At 34.5% G+C, this 25126-nt stretch overlaps 1 protein-coding gene across 12 annotated transcripts in view; it reads left to right on the forward strand.

Moving 5' to 3' along the window:
• Positions 1-25126, forward strand: part of BMPR1B (bone morphogenetic protein receptor type 1B) — a 519978-nt gene that overhangs the window by 476889 nt on the left and 17963 nt on the right. For all 12 annotated transcript variants that reach the window (XM_056803301.1, XM_007495714.3, XM_056803304.1 and 9 more), the window contains 4 exons: positions 10647-10743; positions 12127-12265; positions 16254-16446; positions 17995-18292. In XM_056803301.1, the coding sequence (XP_056659279.1) occupies positions 10647-10743; positions 12127-12265; positions 16254-16446; positions 17995-18292 (727 nt within the window). The remainder of the gene's footprint in view (positions 1-10646; positions 10744-12126; positions 12266-16253; positions 16447-17994; positions 18293-25126) is intronic.

The following is a 25126-nucleotide window of genomic DNA, read 5'->3' on the forward strand; positions in this document are numbered from 1 at the left end:
TTTTGCTTACTTGGTTCTGTAGAGGCTGTAGGCCATGGTTAACCTTTTTCATACCTCTTATTGATTCAGTCAAGAAGATTGTGCTATCAGTAATTATAGAGTTATGGATGTAGTGTATTCCTCTTATTTATGGGGGAAAAAGCCTTCCTAATAATTCGAGCTATCCCCAAATGGAATGAGCCCCTGTTTGGGAGGTAGTGGTTTACCCCTTACTGGAAGTCTTCAAGCAAAGGCTGACTGACCACTTTTTTCTATTTCTTAATTTTTAAATTTTTACCAATTACATACAATTATTACATGTAATTACAAATTTCCACATAATTTCCCAAGTTATATGATTTATCTCCCTCCCTCTCTTCCCTTGCCCTTTCTTATTCTGTCCAGTCATTCAATTAGATTATACATGTTGTATCATGCAAAACATAGTCCATATTGTTTATTGTTGTAAGTGAATAATCTTCTAAAACCAAATCCCAAAGCATAAATCTGATTGAACATCTGAAAAAACTGTCTGCTTTCATCTTCATTCTTTTTGAACAGTTCTTTCTCTGTAGCATAACATTCTATGTCTTAAGTCCCTCAAAATTCTTCTGAATCATTGTTTTGTTGATAGTAGGTAAGTGACTGACCACTTTTAGCCATCTTGTAGAGGGATTCTTTTTCAAGAATAGTTTAGGATAGTCTTTGAAATAAATTCTATCCTTGAGATTCCGTAAATGTGAAAATCCTTCACAAATGGAAATAAATTCATTTTAATAAATTGTTCTATTGCATAAGTATGCAGACTCTTATTTAAGCCTCATAGTATTATTATTAAACACACTTTATGGGGGAAGCTCAGTGGATTGAGATCCAGACCTATGGATAGGATGTCCTCAGTTCAAATCTTGCCTCACACACTTCCTAGCTGTGTGATCCTGGGCAAGTCACTCAATTCCCATTGTCTAGCCCTTACTGTTCTTCTGCTTGAAACCAATACACAGTGTTGATTCTAAGACTGAAGGTAAGGGTTTAAAAAATTCATTGTCACCATCTACAGAACTCCCCCATGCTTCATCTTCATACCATGCCACATTGTCTTTACTGCTCATGTTAAAGTAACTTCTGACATGCCCCTCCATAGAATGTTCCCTGAACAAATAAAACGACTTAGAACACCACCCTGCTATTGAACTGTCCTGACTGGTAGAGGTATGGAGAGAGAGAGGACTTGTAAGCCAAGATGCAAGAAACAAGCTGGGGACCTAACCTGTCAATCAAGAGGAATGTTCCAAATGGAATGTTCCCAGGAGTTGACAGTTGAACTGACCAGGGCGAGGAGACTGAGAGTCACTCTCTCTGGAGGTTGAACCTGGCAGAAAGACCCTGGTGGCATTGAATTGGTTTTGGGGTTCTTTGATCAAGGAGAAACCTCTGTTCTTTCTGAGATTTGACTGACTAATAGTTGGAGGAAAGCTGAAGGAGAGATTATGAACTTTATTTCTCTCTGGGGTTAAGCTGAGAGACCTTGCTGACTTTGTGAAGAAGAAGAAAGAAGAGTTTATACAGCTGTTGTCCTTCATTTCTCTAATTGTCTTAGAGTCACAGTTTGTTACTGGACTACTTTCTCAAACCCTCAATTTTCCCTCATTTTAGATTAGGGACATCCTCATCCCGCTAACCTCAGTTTCCCATCCTGTTTTCCCAATAAACCCCTTGACTTGAAAAGGAAAAAAAAAAAGAGTATCTTTATAGTTCACTCAGGGGGGAGGGAAAAAGCCAAAGAATTCCAGAAGAATTGTGAGGTGAAGGGGGGCAGGGAGCAGAGGATTGGAGAAGGGAGGGAGTGAAAGGGAGGAGATTAGAAAGATATACTGATCCATCAGCCATCAGTAGGAATCAGTAGGCAAACCCCAGAGCATTCCCTAGTATCTATCGAAAGCATTTCCCCTGTGTGGCAGCATCCCTGTACTAGCATCCCTTAGCATTTCTCATTTCTACCTCCATTACTAATAAGCAGTTTCATAGTTCCCTTTAGTAGTTATCTCTAGTCATAAGCCAGAAGACAGCAGTCATTGCAAAAGAAACAGTTCCCATCACTTTACATTCTCTATTTTAGGTGAGAGCCCAATAAAGCTAGTGAGGTTAAGATCTGATCTAATTTTTAATACTGTTTATTGTCATAATGTTCTACCATGAATGAATCTGAATGTACATGTTTCTCTAAGAATTCCGTAACTGAGTAAAAATTTAATTTGAGATAATAATCGCAAAAAAGTAGCTTCCCAAATCATTTTTTATCTTACTTGGGACAGTAGTTATATTTTCTTTAATGGGGAAAAATCAATATTTATGATTAGGTTCAAGTATCAGGAACTATGAGAGTCAAGATGTACTGTTGTCTTGGAGGAACTTCTCAGGCTTTTAATTAGAATTTAGCTTAGGGATAAGCCAGATGCCTATGCAGGAGGTATTCTCTATACCTCTTTGTCTCAATTAATTTAATTAAAAGATGCTTTATTTTGTAACACCTTTTACAAGTGATAAATCTCTTTGATTAACTTATATAATTAGTCAGAGGTGTCTATCTTTTAAATCAATTAATCAGAAAGAGGTGTGAACTAGATATGAGCAAGTTTTTCATCAGTTTTGAAGAAGAGAGGTCATTGAATGAAATGATTTGTGGTTGGTTGAAAAGAAGTAGTAAATCCCATTGGGAACTTATAATGTGCATTCATCCTGAAAAGTATGGAAAGAATAATCATTCTTATTAATAATCTAATAATCAAATGCAATTTTTATTTTACCTTTTAAATGATGTGATTAGAAAGCCAAGTGTTAGAATGGAGAGAGATATCAATTCTGATTTTGTCTGACTTCTGCTTGCAATGAAAGGGGAAGCAAAAGATTGGATGAAAAATACAGTTGTACATGTGCACAGAACCTACAAGACTCAGATTTCAGTATTGATTATTTCTCCAATATTAATTCCTAGGAATTTTGGGGGGGACTAGATAATTTGATAGCATTTTGAGGAACTCCACCTTCCAAAATCATTTAGTTTGTCTTTAAGATATTTATTTATTAAAAATGCTTATTCTTTTTTGGAGGGTGTTTTTAAAAATTCCCCATTATTCATTTTTGTAAACAATCCTATAAAACTAAAACTCTAAAACATAAATCAAAATAAACAAATGAAAAATGCTATGTTTTGATCAGTTCTCTGATGCCAAAAGTTCTTTCTCTAGAGGTAGGTAGCATTCTTTGTTATAAATCCCTAAGAATTATCCTGGATCATTATATTGCAGACAGTAACTACATCTCTCACAGTTGATTGTTTCACAATATTGCTGTTACTGTGTACATTGTTTTCGGGTTCTGCTTATTTCACTCTGTATCAGTTCTTAGAGATCATTTCAGCTGTTTCTGAAAATATCCTGTTCATCATTCATTATAGCACAATAGTATTAAAGTGCTCATTCTTATATAAACAATTTAAAGAGTCTCTAAAGGTTAGGTGGGAAATAGGAGAACTGTGCTGATCTTTCCTATCACCTGATTATTTAAAATATCCAGATAAGACTTTAAATATAGAGATTACTATTTTATAATGTTCTCTTAAAAGGCAGTGTGGAGGAGTGAATAGGCACCATATATCACAGAGATAGATGGATACTGGCTTTGTGAACTTTGTGAATAAGGAATCCCTTATCCTCTAAGTTGACAAGAGTTAAACAATCTCATTTTCTCTTCCTTAATCCTCACATTTTTAAAAAAATGAATATTTCTAAAGCTTTATTTTATGCCTGGATCTATTAAAACTCTTACCTAAAACAAAATAAAAATATATCCAGTGAAAAATGGGAATCTTCAAGTAATGGCTTAGACAAACTTTTTCCTCATATACTCTGTCCTGACGACTTTAACACAGAAAAAAATAATGTGTTAGCATCTATGTTTCCTTGAAAGATTTGTACCGAGGTCAGCTAGGAGGCTCAGTGGATAGAGAGTGAGGGCTTGAGATAAGAAGTCTTGGCTTCAAATCTGGCCAGGGACACTTTTACCTTTGTGATATTGGACAAGTCTACTAATCCCAATTGCCTAGCCCTTTCCATTCTTCTGCTTTGGTTCTAATACTTAGTATTGATTATAAGATAGAAGGTAAGGTTTTTTTTTAACTAAAAAACAAAACAAAACAAAATCCAAATTAGTACCAAAATCCTTCTGCCAGTCTCCAGTGTTATGCTTCTGATATATACTAACTGAAGAAATACTTAGCTATATTCTTTTCCAGAAAATAGTTAAAACACTTTTGATCTTTTTAGCTTCCAGCAATTTGAGGGAGAATATCTGCATGAAAGGAATGTGAACAATTGAGTACCTTAATGTTTTGTGTCTTTAAAAAATTATTCTAATACAAAATTAACAATCAATGAATACAATATTCTAGCATATAAACAAGAACAAAGAATAGAATGTCATATGAAATCTCGAGTTTTTAAAAGTATAGTTTTTAAAAGAGGCAGCTAGATGTCATTGTTGATAGAATGGTAGGCTTTGAGTCAAGAAGACTTGAGTTCAAATTCAGACTTATATAGTTACTGGCAATGTGATACTGGGGAAAATCAATTAACCCTTTTTAGCACAGTTTCCTAGTCTGTAAAATGTGCTGGAGAAGGAATGATAATCTCTTCACAATGAATTAAAAAATACTGAATAAAAACAATTTAGTTTTAAAATTGCTTATTAAATTTAAGTCTACAAGCATCACTAGATTTTCATTTGCGTTTTACATGTTTCTCTTTATCATAGGCTTAATTCTTTGTATATACGAGTGACAGGGAAATGACACCTCCAAAATCCATTTGGTTTTGATAAAGTTTTATTGAATAATAATGATTCATCATTTCCAGAACTTAACACAGAGAGAAAAACTATCACATGCATTAAAAGTAAAATAATAATATTTGATGAAGCAAAAAAAAAAGGTTCCTATTTTGTTATTTCATGAGATTTGTGCTCTAAAACCGCATTAGGTCCTGAGTAAATGTCTGGTAAAATATTGAACAAGACCTCACTGGGGGTTCTCAATTTCAGTTCACCATATAGTTGGAGTGAAAATGTAGGAGAAATATGCTTCTTCATATCAATAAGATTTGCCCATTTGGTTTTCTAGATAGACATCAAGTAGTGTTTCTTTTAAAAGCTGCTGCCAATGTCTTGAATGTTTACAATGTTAAGGTCTAAAGAACAGGTAATGGAAGATTAAAACATGACTGGTGTGAACAGCAAAGGGGCAGGAAAAGGTGTATTGGTGCATATCACACTTCCATGATAGAAGTCAAGGAAAGCAATAGGGATATGGGCTAAGCAATGAAGAAAAGACAAACTGCAATGTAAGCTTGATCTTAACATTTTTTTTTTCCAACTGAAAGACAGTGAACTAAGAGCCCCTTTGGAGCCTTCTTGTATCATTGCTCTCATAAATCTGAAATGTGATCAGGAGTCCAAAAGAAAAGAGATCTCACAGTTTTTTTGTAACCTCAATTTAGATTGACAAATAGTGATCCTGGGAATTTCCAGAAGACAATTCTTAATATTCTGATGCCGTATAACCAAATTATTAGTTGCACATATGCTGATCATATGAAGTAATTATCATTTTGACTTCTATTTTATACATACACTATATAATTCATCTTCTGTAGGGCAGAAAGATAAAATTTTATTGAAAAAATTGAGCTACTTTGTTAACCAAAATATCTTATGTTTCTAAAGCCTTAATTATTTACAAATACTCCGATCTAATACACGTGATCATTTTTTGTTCTCTGTACTTTTTTGAAGGAATAAATGGTTTTTAAATTGTATTTTTAAAAAGGACCTTTTCCTATTTAAACACGAACATACTTGAATTAGTTTAAACTATTACCATCCCAGGAGCACTCAGACAATTAATATGTTAATCATAAATATTTTTGATCTGACCATCTTTAGGCTCATCAGATGACCCCCCCACATATAGTCATGCATATATTACTCAGTACACTTTCTAAAATTTCCTCCGTTTATAAAACAACAACAAAAAATTCATCACTTGCATTCCATGTGCAGAGCACATTGCTAGTATAACCCCTCCCACAAATTTCTGTGGTCTAATGAGATGATCTGCCTCCCCTTCTCCAGTGAAAGCTGTAACCAGACCCTCAATATACAGAAACAAAGGATTTCTGTGTATCCTACTCATAGACAAATGTACATATAAATATATTAAATACAAATATATACAAAGTAAATACGTTACGCTAAGAGTATCTTGAAAAGGTTATGTATATGGTGGGGGCTTGAGATGAGCTTTGAAGGATAATAGGGAAGCTCAGAGGCAGAGATTTGTCAGAGGATTCCATTTAAAGGCAAAGATTTGGGGAGATAGAATGTCAAGTAAAAATCCTGGAAGTTCATAAAAAAATCCATCACTTTAAAAATTTTTCATGAATTAATTCATGATCAAAATCTTTACCTGTGCTGCCCTATTCCAAATCATTTTTTAAAATGAAGAACAAAGTATTACATACCATACTCATAATGGTTGTGGAATGACTTGACAAGGAAAAAATAAGGATCAAATTCTGACTATGCTTGTAGATGATCCTTTTTTTAAAAGTATCTCCTTCAACTTATCTGTAGTTTTATTATGAGATAATTTGATAACTTTGTAATATATATTTACATATTTATATGCATATCGTGTCTACAATATGCAGTATACGGAGAATTGTTTTTTAAATTAGATTTCAGACTTTCTCAAATAATATTTTAGCATTTTACCTCAATCCTCTTTTCTTTCACTAATTCACTAATGTGGGGAAACAGGGCAGGTTCAAGTTGAAATGATGAAAGTTGTTTACTTCAAGTGACTTAGAGACTTAGGATATAAGGTTCCTTTAAAATCAAATGCCATTTGTTTTACATGATAATACATGTATAACCCAGATTGCATTGTTTTCAGCTCTGGGAGAGGGGGAGGAAGAGAAGGGAAGGAGACAATTTGAATCATAAATCTTTGGAAATCTTATGTGGAAATTTGTTATTAAAATAAAAAATAAAATTAAGTGCCAATAATCACTCTACAAATAGTATATGGCTTCCTGATCTCTCAGTATTTACTCAGTATTCAAATATACCCTTCTTTTAAGCATATCTGATATTGTGAAAAACATAAATTGATACAAAAGATGTATCAGATTAAAAAAATATTCACAGCTTACTTCATTTTAATAGCAAGATCCAACAGCAGATATTTAAATCCAGTGGCAGTGAGCCTTCATTATCAATTGCTTGGTAAATACTGTGCTGAACCCTAGAGAAACAAAAGCAGAAGAAATGAGGCTGCCTAATAGGTGGAAATCATTACATCAGTACATACAAAAAAGTGTATACAGAATCTAAGGTATTTTGGGTAAGGAGATCTTTTTACTCTCCCGTGCCCACAATGTTCAGTCTTCTCATCCCCTACATTTTTACAGGTTATCCTTCATGCATGAAATTTTCTTTCTTCGTTGTCGCTATATCCTGTGGTTCCTGACTTTCTTGGTCCAAACTAAAACTGTACCTTCTCCCAAGAAACAAAAACAAAACCTTTCCCAATCTTCTGTAGTGCTAACGTCTTTCTTCTGTGATTCTGTCCAATCTATCCCTTCTCTAACTTCTTTGTACATAGTTGTTTGGATGTTGTGTTCTCCATTAGACAGTAAGTTCTGGGAGAACAAGGACACTTACATTTTATTTTATTTTTTTGTCTTTCTGTGTATCCTCAGCACTTTTCACACAGGAGGGGCTTGATAACTGCTTATGACTTGACTTGAGGGAAAGCACTAGCATCTGGAAGGGAAAGTTGTGATTTTTAATGGGCTTTATGTAGAATACAATGTTTGAACTTTAAAGTCTTGAAAAAAAAAGAAGTGAAGGTGAGTTAAGAGTCAATGCAAATACTCAGACATGAAAGATGGTTTATCTTTTGTGTGGAATAGAAAATAATTTTTTCTGGATATACCATAAAATAGTCTTTGGAACAAATAAATAGGAGAGAATACTAGAGAGGTGGGAAGGGCTGAAGCTGTGTGGAGTTTTAAATATCAATCTGAGGAGTTAATATTTGATCCTGGAGGTAGCATGGAGCCTTATCAAGTTTTTTGGAGAGAGAAGGCAAGATGATCAGCTCTACATTTTAGGGAAATTACTTTGGTGATTATTTAAAAGAATGGAGAGGGATTTGCTATAGGGATACCAAATAGGATGCAATTGCAATAGTTGTGGTTAGAGGTGGCAGAGTTTTAAATTAGGATGATAAAATGTGAGAATGGAGAGAAATATATGAAAAATTTTGTGGAAAAAGAAGCAAAATTTGGCAAATAATTAGATGTGTAAAGTGGATAATAATAAATAGTTAAAAGTCCTTGCCATGGTCATGAATCTTATGTATAAGAGGTTAAGTTTGTCATTGAGTATATTAGAGAATTTTAAAGGAAAGAGTGTTGAGGGGTAAAGATAATGAGTTCCGTGATGGACATGGTGAATTTGAGATTTCAGTGGGATCCAATCTAAGTAGAGAGACACATACTGGCTAGAAACATCTAGAAATAAAAATCTGGAGATATGGTAGTGAGGTAACAGAGAGAAAATGTGATAAAAGAGATGCCTGAGGAAAGACCCTTGGAATACAACTACAGTTAACAAGTATGATATGAATGATGAACCTACAAAGAAAAAGAAGCCATTAGACAGAAAATTTTGGAATGGGCAGAAACAAGAAAATGCAGAAAGAAAAGAACATTTATCTAGTGGGAAAGGGTGAACTGTCAAGTACATTTTGTGGACTCAATAAATATTTGTTCATTTGAATTAATTTTGCCTTTCATTAAGGTATATGATTCCATAGCATTTTTCTAATTATGTTGCCTTATCCTACCAAGTCTGAGCGACATGTGTGAGGTTCAATTTGCTGCCCCCTGTCAAAATCTCTATTCCTCATTTCTCATCCTCCTCAGTCCTCCTGATCTCCTTCCCCACTCTGTGTCACATATATTTTAAGGATCTCAGCCTAGAACTCCCCATCACCCACAATTAAGAACCTAAAAATTCTTTGTTCTGGAACGAAACCTCCTAAAATTTCATTTCTCCCTTACATCCTCTTAATGTTCTTAGTTATCCTTAGTAGGACTTCTAGTTCTTCCATCCCTCGGTAATGTCTCAGACCATCTTCTCTGTTCTAACTTCAAATTTCTTTCCTCCCATCTCCAACTAATAGTGAGCCAAAAAATCATTTTCACATTGTTACTCTCAAATCTTTTTCTTCCCCTTTTGATTCTCATACCCCAAATCACATTGTTGGGCTACTTCTACCCTCCATCTCATTTGTTTCTACTCATAAGCTGCTGAATGAAGTTGGAGGAAATCACTATTTGCTTTTTAAAGTACTTTACACCCTTTACTTATTTCTCCCTTTTCAGCTTTATTGTTACTTTATTTCTCATTTTCTACTACCCAGCCACAGTGACCTTCTTCTTACTGTCCCTGATCATAACACTAGTATTTTTGCCCTGATTCTCCCCTATGCCTCGAATGCTCTCCATCATCACTTTGTCTTCCTCAAAACTTAATTCAGGAGGTAGCTAGGTGGCTCAGTTAATTGAGATCCAGCCTTGGTGAAGGGAGTTTCTGCGTTCAAATTTGACCTCAGACACTTCCTAACTGTTTGACCCTGGGTAAGTCACTTAACCACTACCTAGCCCTTATTCCTTTTCTTCCTTTCCATCAGTATTTAGTATTCTAAGACAGAACATCAGGGTTTTAAAAACAACAACAATAAAACTTAATTCATAAATTATTTTTACCCAAAACTTTTTTCTCACGTTTTTACCCCACCTAAAATGACCTTGTATCTATTTTGTACATATTGTTCTCACCTGATTGTGGGTCAGGAGTGTTGGAAGCAGGGTGTCTCCTCCAATATAATATTAGCTCGTTTATTTTTTATTTCATTTTTGTGTTTGTATATTATCTCTTAGTACAGTGACCTGTACCTGTACAGTACCTGACCAGATTCTTTTTAATGATTAATTATCAAATCAATACTATTGTGCTTTGTACCATTTTTTGGGGTGTGGTGCCTTGGGCTTTTACAGTGTTTTATACCCTTCCATCTTGGATTTTCTTTTCCCATAGGTTTCTGGTACCTTGACTGCTATTCCTTTATATAGCCTATAACCATTCTTTATAGTTTATAGCTTACTGGGTAACCAAAGGCAGTTTTCCTCTTCTCCCTCACAATCCCTTTTCAGTTTGAAGCTTTTTTGTTTATATTCTTATTGGTTTAAAAGAAAAGCACCCAGAGTTGAGGAGATGTGAAACTGGTGTTGGAATGTCTAGAAATAATTGGTATGTCATCATTTAGGACATTTAACTCTAACATCAGAGATAACAAACTGAAGGAAAGGGAAGAGAATCCAGGAAATGTAGGTATGATTGTTTTTGGCTACTTTTGAAATTAGAAGTTGAGAGTATGTTTCATAACTTGCCTAAAAGAATAAGTATATTTAAGAGAGCTTTTCAACTTGGAGTTCTAGGTGTCTCTGTGTTATGACAACTGTTTTTTTTTTTAATTTCAGAATTTGTTGATGGACCCATACATCATAAGGCCTTACTGATATCGGTGACAGTCTGTAGCTTCCTTCTGGTCCTTATAATTTTATTCTGTTATTTCAGGTAAGTCTCCAATATATAGGTAGAGCTGTTTTGATGAATAAGAGGTAGCTTTCTATATTCCAAATATTTTATAAGGAAAGGATTATTTGCACATTTATTACCTGGATAAAAATCCAGATGCTATCTTTCATTTAAATGCATATCTAAAATATTTTAGGGTTTTTTCCTTAAATCCATTATATATTAATATAAACCTCAATGAGTAGCTAAATGGAAGTTATAAGTACTTGTACTAGAGATTTAAATTTCATTAGCTACTTGTATTATTTTACACAGGAAGGTAAATTTTAACATACAAAGATGGGACCACTACAGGTCTTTTGGGTTGAACAGTTTAGTCAGTGATCTCTACTTTTCTTATTGGGAAAGGTAAAAGTAAAAATTGTTCTCCTTCTCCCCACCATATATTTGGAAAATTATTTTTGAAAATTACTTTCTGATCATTAAAACATAATTTTATGAGATCAAAATAATTATTCTAGAGCTCAATATAATAGATAAGGCAATAGATAATTTGTCAAGGCATTTTATTGCTTCTGCTATTTTACTTCAACATAATAGTCTCATTAAAAGCACCAGCCACTTTATTTTTCTATAGAACAAAAAAGTATAACTTGAGTCATTTATAATTCATCTGTTTATTATTATCTGTGATAAAATAATTAAAATTAGAGGGAATTTAAACTATAGTTAAAATGTGTTTTAAAAACTTAATCGTAGACTTTACTCATGTATTTTATCCATTTCGTTCCTTTGTCTCTGGGAAAAAAAAGAAAATTAAGTGATAATTTAAATAGTCTTCAAGTATTTGAATGAGTTTTAGGAAAATGAGATTAGACTTGCTTTGCTTGGTCTCAGAGGTTAGAACTGGCTGCTATTAGTAGAAGTTACAATGAAGCCATTTTAGGTTTGATACAAGGGAAAGCTTTCCAATAATTATTTTTAAAACTGCCCTGAAATTGAATTGGCTTCCTGGGGACATAATGGTTTTTGCTTTAATCGAGCTTTTTTTATAGAATTTCAGTTGTACATGGTAAAATAGTGCAGAGAATGAGTTCTGAATTTAAGCAAAAATATCAGTTCTCTTAATGATTCTCTAAGTCACTCGGTAAGGGCTCATTAAAGTATGATATTAAGCCATAGGAAAGGACAAAAATGGTAAATGATAAGATTGTTTGAGAAATAAATCTTTCATTGTATTTTATTATTATTCCAGTGGAATCTTTTCCATTGAAATAATGATAACTCCTTGGATTGGCTACTGTAGGAGAAGGCAGTGACTTAGATGGAGATGTGAATTTGGTGAGTTATTTTCAATGCAGAGAATTGACCTTTTAGTGGCTCAGCTCCTAAGTCTCATCTCCTTTTTCCTTCCATCTTTAGGTATAAAAGACAAGAAGCCAGACCTCGTTACAGCATTGGATTGGAACAGGATGAGACCTACATCCCCCCGGGGGAATCTCTGAAAGATTTAATAGAACAATCTCAGAGTTCGGGGAGTGGATCCGGACTCCCTCTGCTGGTATGAGAGAATAGTGTTGGCGTTTCAAGCTAACCTCTGTGGATGGCCAGAGCCCCAGTGTTTATGTTTACCAGGGAAACAAGTAGGGCACAGGCTGGGGGGAATGCCCGCTTGTGCTAGGCAGACCCAGCAGCTCAGTTACAGTCCCACCTGATAACCTCTTGGCCTCCTTGGGGTAATGTGATTGTTTGCTTTTTAATGCCAGGGTCCAGTTACAATCTAGCCTTCAGCCTTTTCTGATCATGAGCAGATTAGCAAGTGTTACATATGGAACCATCTTCGCCCTGGATTCGCCAAGGCTTCCATTACTTGCTCCTTGGCCCCGTTTCCTCAGTCCAAAGGATCACGTGTGACTCCTATCCAAGCATCGGGATAGAGAAAGAGTCTTTTTGTTTCAGCCTCGAGTCTCCTATTTCAGGGTGAAGTCCATGACTTTTCCATTTAGGAGAGGGTTTGTTTTCTGATGGTCATCAGTGCTAACCTTGGAGTCTGCAGACAGGGAATCTAAGGCTCTTGCTTTAATGAGGGAAATGCAGAAAAGATTCTTGGGCTGATGGGGCAAGGAGTACAACAGGTTTAAACATAGCAGCTCTTCATCCTCAGTGAAACACATAAGCCTCCATTTTTCTGTCTTTTCAATGGGTAAATATTGGGGTCAGGCCTCTTTATAATTAACTGGATTGGTCTCATTCTAGCACAGGAAGAGATATGGGTCCCCACTTTTTTTTTTAAAGCCCTTACCTTATTTAAGTCAATACTGTGTATTGGCTTCAAGGCAGAAGAATGGTAAGGGTTAGGCAATGGGGGTTAAGTGACTTACGCAGTGTCACACACCTGGGAAGTGTCTGAGGCCATATTTGAATACAGGACCTCCCATCTCTAGGCCTGGTTCTCAGTCCACTGAGCTACCCAGCTGCCCCCTGGGCATTATTCTTATTACAGATCTTTGCATCTTTGTCTGCGGCTTGATATCCACTTCCAAAGGCGAGTCTGTTGCCAGTCCTGGTGCTTTGTTCACTGTGCTACCTAGTTGCCTTGTTGGAAGGCAAACCTCAATTTACTATGTAACCTTTACTGCTGGTGGTGCTACTACTAATCAAATGTGGCATTTGAATTTGGTCGAGACAGTGGACAGATAGATACAATTTTGGTACATATAGAGATGACTTAAGGCATGAATGAGATCAGCAGAGGAGAGATGAGAGGGAGGGTAGATAGCCAGACTGAACACAGAACTTTGGTTGTTGTTCATACGTAGAGTTCTAGAAACCAATAAGATTAATCAGTCCGACAAGGAAGCACACCGAAGAGAAAGGAATGTCACTGAAGCCAAGGGCAGGGGAACTATCCAGAAGGGTGAATGACATAAAAAGTCAATGATGACGAAAAGGGAAAAAATACAATTGATTTTTAGCAAATAGAGAATAAAGAGAATTACAGAATCAGAGAATAATATGAATTTAAGTTAGCACAAAACTTCAGGAATTTGAATTCGGGCATCTAGGGCCAAAGAAGCTGTCATTGAGTTCATCTCAGTTCAAGAGAGACACTGTTGAGTAGTAGAAAAAGTCCTAAATTTGTAGTCAGAGAGGCTGTGTCTAAACCCTGGGTCTTCCTACTACCTGAGGTACCTTTGCTAAATTAAAATTCATTCAAACATTTATTGAACATATACTGAATGGAGATTCAGTGTTCTGGTGCTGGTGATACAAAGACAACTCAATAGACCCATTTATAAAGATTGAAAATGATTTAAAGAAGGGAGGAAAGATCAGGCAAAGTTTCATTGAGGAAGTGGCACTGACACAGAGCACTGAAGGAAGCTAGTGGTTTAATCAGTCATCCAACATGCATTTATTAGGCACCAAATTGTGTGACAACCCTTGTGGAATTGCAAAACCAAGTCCAAAATAACTTCCTGCTCTTGAGAGTCCTTCTTTTTTATAGGGGAAACAACAACAACAACAACAACAACAACAACAACACATATAAACAAACACCACATGTATGTGTGAGTATCTATTTAGGAAATACATGAGCTATAGTGGAGAGTCATGATTAGGTTAGAAGGGAGCTTGAAAATCTAAGGAAGGAAAAGAAACTTTTTTCCAGGCATGGGAGATGATCAGTGTGAAATACAAAGAAATGGGAGATGAGGAGATAAGTGGAATAACAAGGAGGCCAGTTTTTATTGTTGTTGTTGTTGTTGTTGTTTTGTTGGTTTTTTTGGTTCATGGAATGTATAAATGGCAATAATATTCAATAAACCAAGAAAAGCAACCAGGAGCTAAATTGTGAAGGAATATAATAACAACTACAATAATGATAGCTTGTTATAGTGCTTTAATGTTTACACAGTATTTTATAAATATTTTCTAATCTTATTGGCTTTAAGTAAAAGAGGATAAGAGCTAGTAGTGCACCCATGAAACAATTTGTTCAGTGGAATGACATGATCGGAGTTGTGCTTTAGGAATATCTGCTCAATATTTGTGTGGTGTATGAATTGGAAAAGAGAGGCTGAAGCCAGGAAAATCAACTAAGAGGTTATTGAGGTATGCTAGGAAAACAGCTGGACTTGAGGTAGGAAAGCAATCTCCACATGGGAAACACTTCATACAAATGCATGAAAGCAAAAAGATGGTATGTTAAGTGCTGGGAATACCTCATTATCTAGTTTCGTTGGAATGTAGAATGCCCATCATGAAATATTAGGGAAAGCTTTAAAAGCCAAGTTGAAGAGTTTCCATTTTACACCATGGGGGCAGTAAAGAAGTCCTAACTATTCCTTGAGCAGAGAAATAACATGATGAAACTTTTCCTTAGGAAGATTATTGTGGAAGTATTCTGGATTTCAGATTGGAAACAGTTAGCTGGAAAACTTATTTTTGAAGTCTGGACCAAGAGTGATGTGGGCCAGAAATAGATGATGACCATATGAATATAGAGAAGGGAATGGTGAGAGATATTTTGTGGAAATAAAGTTAGCTCAACACCTGTCTATTTAAGTAGAAGTAAGAATATAGAATGAATGATTTGATGCATAGAATTGGGAATGTTTTAGGAGAAGGTTAAGGTTAGTAGGCAGTCATGGGCAAACAATTTTGGGGTCCTATTCTCTCAGCATGCCTCTTCTAATTTTTTCATTTAATTATAGTAATTCTTTATTAAATTCCACTTACAGATATTTATTTACATAAACACACACTCATGTTATGTTCCTCAAAGTAATGTTAGCTCCTTGAAATCAAGAACTGTTAAAATATTTATCCTTATATTCCTAGTGATGGCATATTGTAGACACTTTTGATAACTGCTTGTTTATTAATTAATCATTAGATTATCTTTGCTCCCTTCTGTATCTAAGTCCTATGACTCTGATGTTTAACAAAGAATATTAAATTTGAAACTCAGATTAAATTATAGTGACAGTGGGAGTAAGTTGGGGATAGGTAGTCATCTTGAATAGTAAACCAAATATAAAGCACATACTAAAAGAAGCTGTGGATAAGAAAATATTCCTGGGGTCCTCATGTAAGGTGATATAGCATTTTAATATAGTAGTTATTGTCTAACAGGACTGATGGTGAAATTATCATAGTCTAGACCTGTACGTACTAGGTATTTAACAAATGTTTACTGATTGCTTTTTTTTTTAATTAATTTTATAATTGTTTCTTTTTATGACTTTCTTGCTTGAAAATAAGGCTCAGTCTTAACAGGAGCAATCTTTGATAAGAAGCCTTTTTCCATTTTCCTAGTCAGTGTAAAAGTCTTAATTCTTTTTTTTTCAATAAAAGATCAGTAAATAAATGGATATTTCATAACGTGGAAATAATTTTGCTATCCTGAAAAGCATTGTCTATATATAAAAATAGCTACAGCCTAAGTTGATGTTACCATATGTAGTCACTGCTTCTATTCAAGAGAGATTAAACAAATATGTTGTGCTGTGAATACACTAACAGTGTGTTTTGGGATTTAATAGGTCCAAAGGACTATAGCTAAGCAGATTCAGATGGTGAAACAGATTGGAAAAGGTCGCTATGGGGAAGTTTGGATGGGAAAGTGGCGTGGTGAAAAGGTAGCTGTGAAAGTGTTCTTTACCACTGAGGAAGCCAGCTGGTTCAGAGAGACAGAAATATATCAGACGGTCTTGATGAGGCATGAAAATATTTTGGGTGAGTAAAAATCAGTATAAAAATATTCTGGATTTGTTTTCTAGCTCCATGCCTTTTTTTGGTAATGTTTGTATATCAACTTGTATTAACTATCTAGAAACACTGTCCTTTCTTGATGTCTTGGCCTTGGCCATGAAGTCCTGCAGAACAAAGGTTTCTCAGAATAAATGGTGAGAGTATTTTCAGATATTAGGCTGAAAGCAAAGGAAAAATAATTGCTTGGGGATTGGAAATTAAAACTCACCACTATTACTTAGATTATCTCTGAACAATATTATGTCAAGTTGCTCTAACAGACGTAAATTTTCTTTACTTGTTAGACAAGGTTACAGAAAATATCTTTTTCTATGTCCTGTCACACTGCTGATTCTGAGTATGTTTGTAATCCATTAAAATCTCAGTATGATTTTCTAGTGCACTGTATATCTAGACTCTCTATTGCAAATTAGATTTGATTCCATCTTCCAACCTGTCAAAATCCTCATGAATTCTAACTCAGTTGACCTATGTTGGCTGCATTTTCTACCTTTTTTCCTTCTATTCTATATGCCAAGAATACTGTCTGTGCTTCTTTATCCCTGTCGTTGATAAAAAAATATTCATCAAAAGAGCTAGGAGAAAATTCCTGAGGGACTCTTCTGAGGATCGTATTAGTTGACAGCAAACCATTAATGACTAAGTAATCTATGGGTTCAGCCATTAACGCAGTTCCTAATCTTCTTAATTATATTGGCATTTAACAGTATTTTCCATATGGGTATCAGAATTGCTTAAATATATAACAAAATTAGATTCATCGCTTGCCCTTATCTCTATGTATTGATTAGTACGACCTGTTCTTGATGAAAAAAATGTTTAATTTTCTGCATGAATTATATAGATGAAGCTGGGGCAGCTGGGTGGTGTAGTCAATAGAAATCTAGGCCTCTAATTAGGAAGACTTTACTCAGACACTATTTATGTGACCTTGGACAAGTCATTGAACATTCTTGGCTCCATTTCTTCATCTGTAAAATGATCTGGAGAAAGACATGGCAGATCTTGCCAAGATCTTTGCAAAGAAAATTCCAAATGGGGTCACAAAGAGTTGGATGTGACTGACCAATCACAAAGCACCAATCTCTATGCATTTTTCACAAGAATATTATGACTAAAATGTAACCTAATTATATCTATAGTTTACCCGTATCAATAAATATAGGTTCACATGATTTCTTTTTGATTATTCTGTTGCCCTTTTTGTATGAATTGTCGTCATTATAACTTAACTTAATATACACTGGAAAGAATTTACTGATTAATTTCCTAACACATGATCTTTTACTTATTCCTTTTCATATTTTCCTTGGTTTTGGTTAGTAATCTTAACTTTATATATATATAGCTTTATTTTATATATATATGAAATTATAACTTTAATCAACCTCCCTATTTGTATATAACAGTAAAAAACAACCATGACCCGAAATGATTTCATACAACAGGCAAGTGTTTAGAAAGTACTAATTTTCAACCTTTGGTTTCTTTTTTTCCCTTTTTGTTTTTTAGGATTTATTGCTGCAGATATCAAAGGCACAGGGTCTTGGACCCAACTATATCTAATCACAGACTACCATGAGAATGGCTCCTTGTATGATTATCTGAAGTCCACTACTCTAGATACCAACGCAATGCTAAAGCTTGCCTATTCTTCAGTAAGTGGCCTGTGCCACTTACATACGGAGATCTTTAGCACTCAAGGAAAACCAGCAATTGCACATCGCGATCTGAAAAGTAAGAACATCCTGGTGAAGAAAAATGGAGCATGCTGTATAGCTGATCTGGGATTGGCGGTTAAATTTATTAGGTTAGTATCCAAGCAGCTGGATGAGAGTCTTAGAGGCAAAGAATATTATATCTGGAAGGCACCTTAGTGATTGATAATCTCCAATCCTTTTGAGTATAGATTGTTAAAAGAAAATCTGTGTAAGAATCTGGACCAGATCCCCATCTCCTTTTGCTCCCTAGCTGGTTGGCATTCATTCTCTTGATTTTAACAAATCATATACTTAAAGGGTCTTTTTTTCACCCCTTCAATAAATAGTGACAAGTTTTGTAATCTATTTTTATTTAAAATAATTTTCTTTGCAACTAAAAGGCATTTGTGTCAGTGATGTTTTTTATTATTTTCATCACTTTCACAAGTTATGGAATAGAGAGCACAACTCATTTTGCCATTGTCATATAATTTTTGAGGGAGTTAGTCACTAAACTATTGTAATGTAATGGTAGAATTCAGAATAAAAATTGTAATTTGAAGAAAATACCAGAACTTAGTTAAGTATTCATAATGACAAAGTGCAAGATTGTATGTGTAAAGAGAAATTCCACTTGTATAGACATTAGGTGAGAAATAACTGATTCAGAATTAGCTTTGCCAAAACCATGGCTGAAATTTAGGACTTTTAATTGGTTCCAGTTTAAGCATTTGGGTATTGTCCCAATTTGTGGTGCTAAAGTTTCAAAGGAAATTTAATACTGAAATATATTCTTAGGTCCACATATGGTAGCATACTATAGGGGAGGTATGCCCATGCATCCTCACTCTAAGGATGCCTTCTGTTATGCCTAATGCTCCTTATACAAGATCCCAAGATACCATTCACCATGACATGGACCGTACCCAATGCATGCCTGTGGCTGTATTCAGTCAAAATCTGGTTTACCATAGGAGAGAGTGTTTTGTTTCATTTTGCCTTGTTTACTACTTAGTTTACCATTACCAGAGCACCATGATTCAGGCTTCTATCTAAGGGTTGCATGGAAAGTGTAAAGGGCATTCTGAAGAATAATATGACAATGGTTAAAAGCCAGGAAAATAAAATGTGAAGAACAGCTCAGGGAATTGGGATTTTTAAGATGTGAAGAGATGACTGAGAAAAGGGCCCTTTTAAAAATGATGACAATAAAAAGAAATAGAATGAATCAAAGGATAAAGAGACTTCAGATAGATATGAAATAAGAAATAATTGTCAGAAAAAGTATTTTGGGAAGTTTAAAAAATTAATTAAAGAGCTTGCTTCTAATCAGATTTTGAAATATCAAAGGAAGGTAAGTCTTTTCTATTTTAAGTGTAATCCTACTCTCAATTCCTATGAGGAAAATATGTGTGGTGGTGGTGGTGATGGTGGTGGTGGTGGTGGTGGTGTGTGTCTGTGTGTGTGTGTGTTTGTGTGTGTGTGTGTGTGTGTGTGTGTGTGTGTGTGTGTGTGTTTGTCTGTCTGTTTTGTAAAAGTTTCTACTTTTCTGCAGCAATATGAATTTATCTTGCTGGCAGTAACTCACCCTTATGTAGTTAGCATTTATTTTACTACCTTAGTGAATCAAATCTTGCTACTAACCCAATAGTCCTTTTTTAGAGTAGAGGCGGGAAGGTAACCCACACAATGATGTCTAATTGTTCAGAATACCATATATGGTCTAGCTTTTATTTATCTGTCTAACTTTGAGTAAGTCATTTATGGACCTTAATTTAATTTAAGAGTTTAATATACACTTCCGCGATCTCTTCCCCTCTAAAAAATCTACATTTTTCTGATTTTAAAGTTTGGATTTAGTTTTCAGACTTGTTGATTTGTGACAATCCCCATTTTATTTCTTCTGTTCACCCACTTTTCTTCAATATTTCTCCTTCTGACCAAATATGTTTTTATATTTCAGCAAAAACCAACAGTGCAAACATAGAGTATTTGTTCATAATGTAAAATTTTAACTCTATTTATGGAAGTTTTCTGTAAGAACTCATTATCTTGATTTTACATTGGAGATAGCAAGAAAGAGGTGCTAAGAGGCAGAAACAATAGACGAGGTCTTGGAATTCCTGCATAGACCTTTTATTTTTACTGAATCTGATTTTCTCATACAATCCCTTAAAAATATATAAATAAATAAGGATTTCCTACCCTACATAATGCATTTTAGCTAGAGTTTTTATTTATTTTATTTTATTTTTTAATGTCATGATAGCCCTATTAGAGGCAGCTATGTGGAAAAGTGGATAGAGTCAGAAGGACCCCATTTCATGTCCACATTAAGAACCTTAATAGTTTTTGTCCCTGGACGAATTGCTTAAGTATTGTTTGCCCCATTTTCTCCAAGCTGTAAAATGGGGATTAATGGTATTTACCAAAGAAGGTTATTGTGAGATTAAGTGAGATACTTATAAGTGCTTTGCAATTAATATTGCAATTAATAAATGCTTATTCCCCTTTCTTTTTCTTTGTTTTTCTAAATTATTTGTCACCATTTTACTTAGAAAGAGAAGAATGTATCTTTCTAGATTCCTTGTAAAATACCTGCAAACTTTTACTGTGGAAGCTGAATAGATGTGAGTCAGTTAAATCCAGGTTCCATTTCATTAAAATGCTGTGATTCTAGTATGGTTCACACAGAGGAAGATGTTGAAGCTTCTTTCTATTCACCTACCCACCCAAGCAACATGACTGTCAGAGTCTTACATCTCTTTAGGAAAGAAAAAAGAGACTCATTAGCTGTTAAAGTTTTAAAATTATTCCATCTATGAAAAATATGTAAGACTAGAATTTGCTTTTGTTAAGAAAGAAAGCTTAATTAGCTATCTTGAAGGTAATGCTGTCAATTGAAGGATGCCAAATTCTACTGCAAAATTAATTTATAGGATCATAACACTGGAGTCAGAAGGGACTTGTTAAGAAATCTAGTCCAGTTTCTTAATTTTACAGTTGAGGAGGCTGAGACCTGTAGAGATGATACAATTTGGCTCAAGATCACACTGACAGTAGTCATCCAAGATATTAACCCAGGTCCTTTATTTTTACATCCATAATGCTTACATGTGACATTTATTCTATGTCTACTATGTGCAAAACAATGCATTTCATTCTTGTTAGCATCATAAAGATTAAAATGGACAATCTTCCTTCTCATGGGAACCTACGTCCTTCAGGAGAGGTGATGGTAGTGGAATATTGTACAAAGATGAGTATGAAATATGGTAAAGTGAGTGAATGGGTCATAATGCCCTAGGAATGTCTGAAGATGGAGAGAACTCTGTGATCTGGGGTTATCACAGAGGACTTCCAAGAAGCGATGAGCTAAGCTTTGATGGCAGAGAAGGATTTTGACAAAAGAGATGAAGAAAGGAATGTATTGTGAAAGTGGATAGAGGTAGAAAGTCACACATTATATTAGAAGGTAAATTAATCATTCAAGTTGGATGGAAAAATCAAGTGTATGTGGGGAGCAATATGAAATAAAACTGAGGATTTTTTATTTATACTATATCCAAGTGCTGTTCCTTCCCTTTCTTAACTTTTTGTCTTCTAAATTTGTCACCCGATTTTTTTCTTTCATATCCATCTTACATTCCTCCACCTCCACCCTCATTCTTTAGCAGGTTTGGCTACTTATCTCCCATTCAGCTGAGTCTTTTTCTTTTTGCTTTTAATTCTCCACTGGCAATGCGCTAGTCATTCTCTTCTTGCATTGTAGAGAATTTAACTTTGATGATTTTAGTCTTCCTCATTATTTTGTCCTAATTGAGAAGACATAGAGTTAATGAAAATCTGAGAAATAGGACATCTTTAGAAAATGAAATTTTATCACTTTTAGAAACTGCTAAGTTTGTATATCACATCAAGTAGATATGAATCTTGTGATATAAATGCTTAATATTTTGTGAGCTTATAATATAGCTTATAACTAATTTTCTTAGTAATACTGTTTTGTCCCTTAAATATATATAAAATTTTCATTACTAAGGATAATAGCATTATTGCAGTCTGAACCTGGAGTCAAGGGACTTGGCTTACATACAGATCTCTAGATTTTATAATTGTGTGTACATTGGCAAATGATTTAACCTCTCAACAACTCAGTTTCCCTATATGTAAAAGAGAGATGATAATACTTTCATGACATACACCACAGAGTTGTGAGAAACATGTTGTATAGACCTTAAAGTATTATGGAAATATGAATTATTATAATAGTAACTACTTGATTTGGTTACTGTAAATTCTTTGGATATAGAAATTTAACATTCAGCAAATAGCTGTTGACTACTTACTAGTGCAAAAGTATTCTTTACATAAAAGTAGAAGTAAACATAGAATTAAAAAATGATGTAAGGAAGCTATCACTGAGATTCCGTGGAACCTTAGAAACCATCCTTCCCCTGAACAAGATTCCATCCTATCACACCATGGATAAGTGGGCATCCAACTTTTGCTTCAAGACTTCCGGGGAAGCAATGCTATGAAGACATATTGTGAAATATTAGCTTTTGAAACAGTTCAAATCAGTGCTAGATCTGCTATTTCAAAACAGAATTTGGTGACTAGGTAGAATTATTTACTAACCAAAGCTAGACTTCTTAGAATTGGAAGCGACCTTACTAGCTATTTATTTTAAATGACATCTGGGAAAAAAAAACAGCCTCACTTATAAGGTCTCCAGTCTGACTTGAAGGGATAAATGATTAATAGAAGTTGAATATTATAATGTAGTTGTGAATATAGGTGTCTAGTGCCTTGGAGAGTGATAGGGAATTTTGAAATAAGTATAGTTTGAGGAAAGATATAAAAATGTCAGTTTTGTACATGTTGAGTTGAAGAGATCCCTATGAGACAGCTAGACCCACAAATCTAGCGGGCAATTTGTAATATAGGATTGAATCTCAGGAGAGAGATTAAGGTAGCTTTTATAGACCTGGCAGTCATCTCTATTGGAATGAAATTTGAACCAGGCTGAAATGGTAAGATCACCAAGTGAAAGAAAAGAGAAAGAAAGGGAGTCCCAAGAGAAATCTTAGGGTACATACCCCATTAGTGAGTGAGTGGGCATGAGATGATGCTGATCCACGACAAGAGACTGAACAGTGAGGGGTCAGACAGAAAATGGTATCACAAAAACCAAAAGGGGAATTGGTATCTAAAAGGATATAATGGTCAGCAACATTGGATGCTACAGTAATATCAAGAAATGTTTGGATTGGGAAAAGGCCATTAAATTTAGACAGCATTGTGAATTTTGGAAAGCAAAATTTCAGTTGAATAATGAGGTTGGAAGCCAAATTACATATCATTTGGAGAAGAAGTGAGGAAAGAGAGCTAAGCTTAGCTCATAGACAACTTTTTCCATAAATGTGGCTAAGAGAATAGCGATACAGAATGAGAAATAGTGGCATTGATTAATTAAATGAGTCTCTGAGAGGTATCAGTGACTTTGATAGTCAATAAGAAAGTATTTTTTAGATGGGGAATGATTGAGAAATAGAATAGCAATGGGACAGTAGAGGTGGAAGTCTTCTGGACAAAATGGGAAGATTGAGAACCATGATGCCTGTAAAGAGGCTATCCTTTGTCAGGTGAAGGGCTACTGTATCCTTTGAATTTGAAGTAAAGAAGTATAGTAAAAGGGAAGACAGGAGGGAATGATATTAAGAGATTATGAGTTGAAGAAAAAGGGAAAAGAAGGAAGTCTTTGAATAGCCCTAATTTTTTCTTTAAAGGCAAGTCCCTTGGCTGTGCAAGGACAGACAGGGGGTATTAGAGAACATAAGTAATTAAGATTGCCTGCCCTTATTTCCATCTTCTTTACATATCTTTTAAAAAAATTTAAGTTAGTTAATAAGTCTTTCATACATCTACTTCAGTCTCTATGGACATTTCTTTTTTTTCTTTTTATCAAATTCGTTTCTTTTTAGTGTCTTTGGGATTTTGTTTCTGAGAGCTTCTCATATTGCTTGCACTGATTACCTTATCTAATATCCATGAGTTTCAAACTGTCTTTTTTTGAACCCTTTGAAATATATATATATATATTTTTTTTTTGCCAAAATCTATTTTGCATTTCTACTGTGCCAGCTTTCTTCTCCATTTCTGTCACAAACTCAAAGAGGAGTAGTCACTTCCCTCCAAATTTCCTGTTATTTCCACTGAGCATTTAGTTTCTCCCTGATAGAAAGAATCATTTCCAAAGAAGGTTCAGAATCTTCCATCTTTTTAAAGGAAATGTCATTAAAGCAATTCAACAAATTATTACCCATAATACTTGAGAGAGACAAAGTGACTTTTCCCAGGTCTCACAGATAGTAAGTAATCAGCTGAGTTCCTGAGATTCACAACCAAATACTAAAAAGTCAAGAGATAATAGAGGCACATTTGCTAAAATCCCTAATTAATATTTAATCCAATAAATGATTCCATCTACCTTTCAGTACAAATACCTTTCAGTATTTGAGGACAGACACTGTGTGTGATCATTTCTTTCTTGTTGATCACTTTTCAGAAAACTGTCTGTAGCTAGAAGAGACCCAGAGCACTAAGACTTATCTCTATTTGAACAAGTTATCTTATTTGACTTTTCTCCATTTATATTTTAGTTTCTATAAAGACCAAGACACATTCCTCTAGAGTTTGTTTGCATAGAATAATGAATATACCAGGAGCTGATGATATATCATTTGAAATAACTATTTACATTAAGGATTTAATGAAGTTAAAACTTTTGTTGTGAGCAGATTTTTAAAACTGTTTTAGGAATAAAGCTCTGAAAATTTAACATTATGAATAGATGTAAACAGTTCAGACTTAGAGTTTATTGATAGATATACAAATTCAAACTTACACTTGTTTCCTTGAAAAATTGCAAAAAGATTCAT

The sequence above is a fragment of the Monodelphis domestica genome, chromosome 6, assembly GCF_027887165.1.
Source record: "Monodelphis domestica isolate mMonDom1 chromosome 6, mMonDom1.pri, whole genome shotgun sequence".
Taxonomy (NCBI): Eukaryota; Metazoa; Chordata; class Mammalia; order Didelphimorphia; family Didelphidae; genus Monodelphis; species Monodelphis domestica.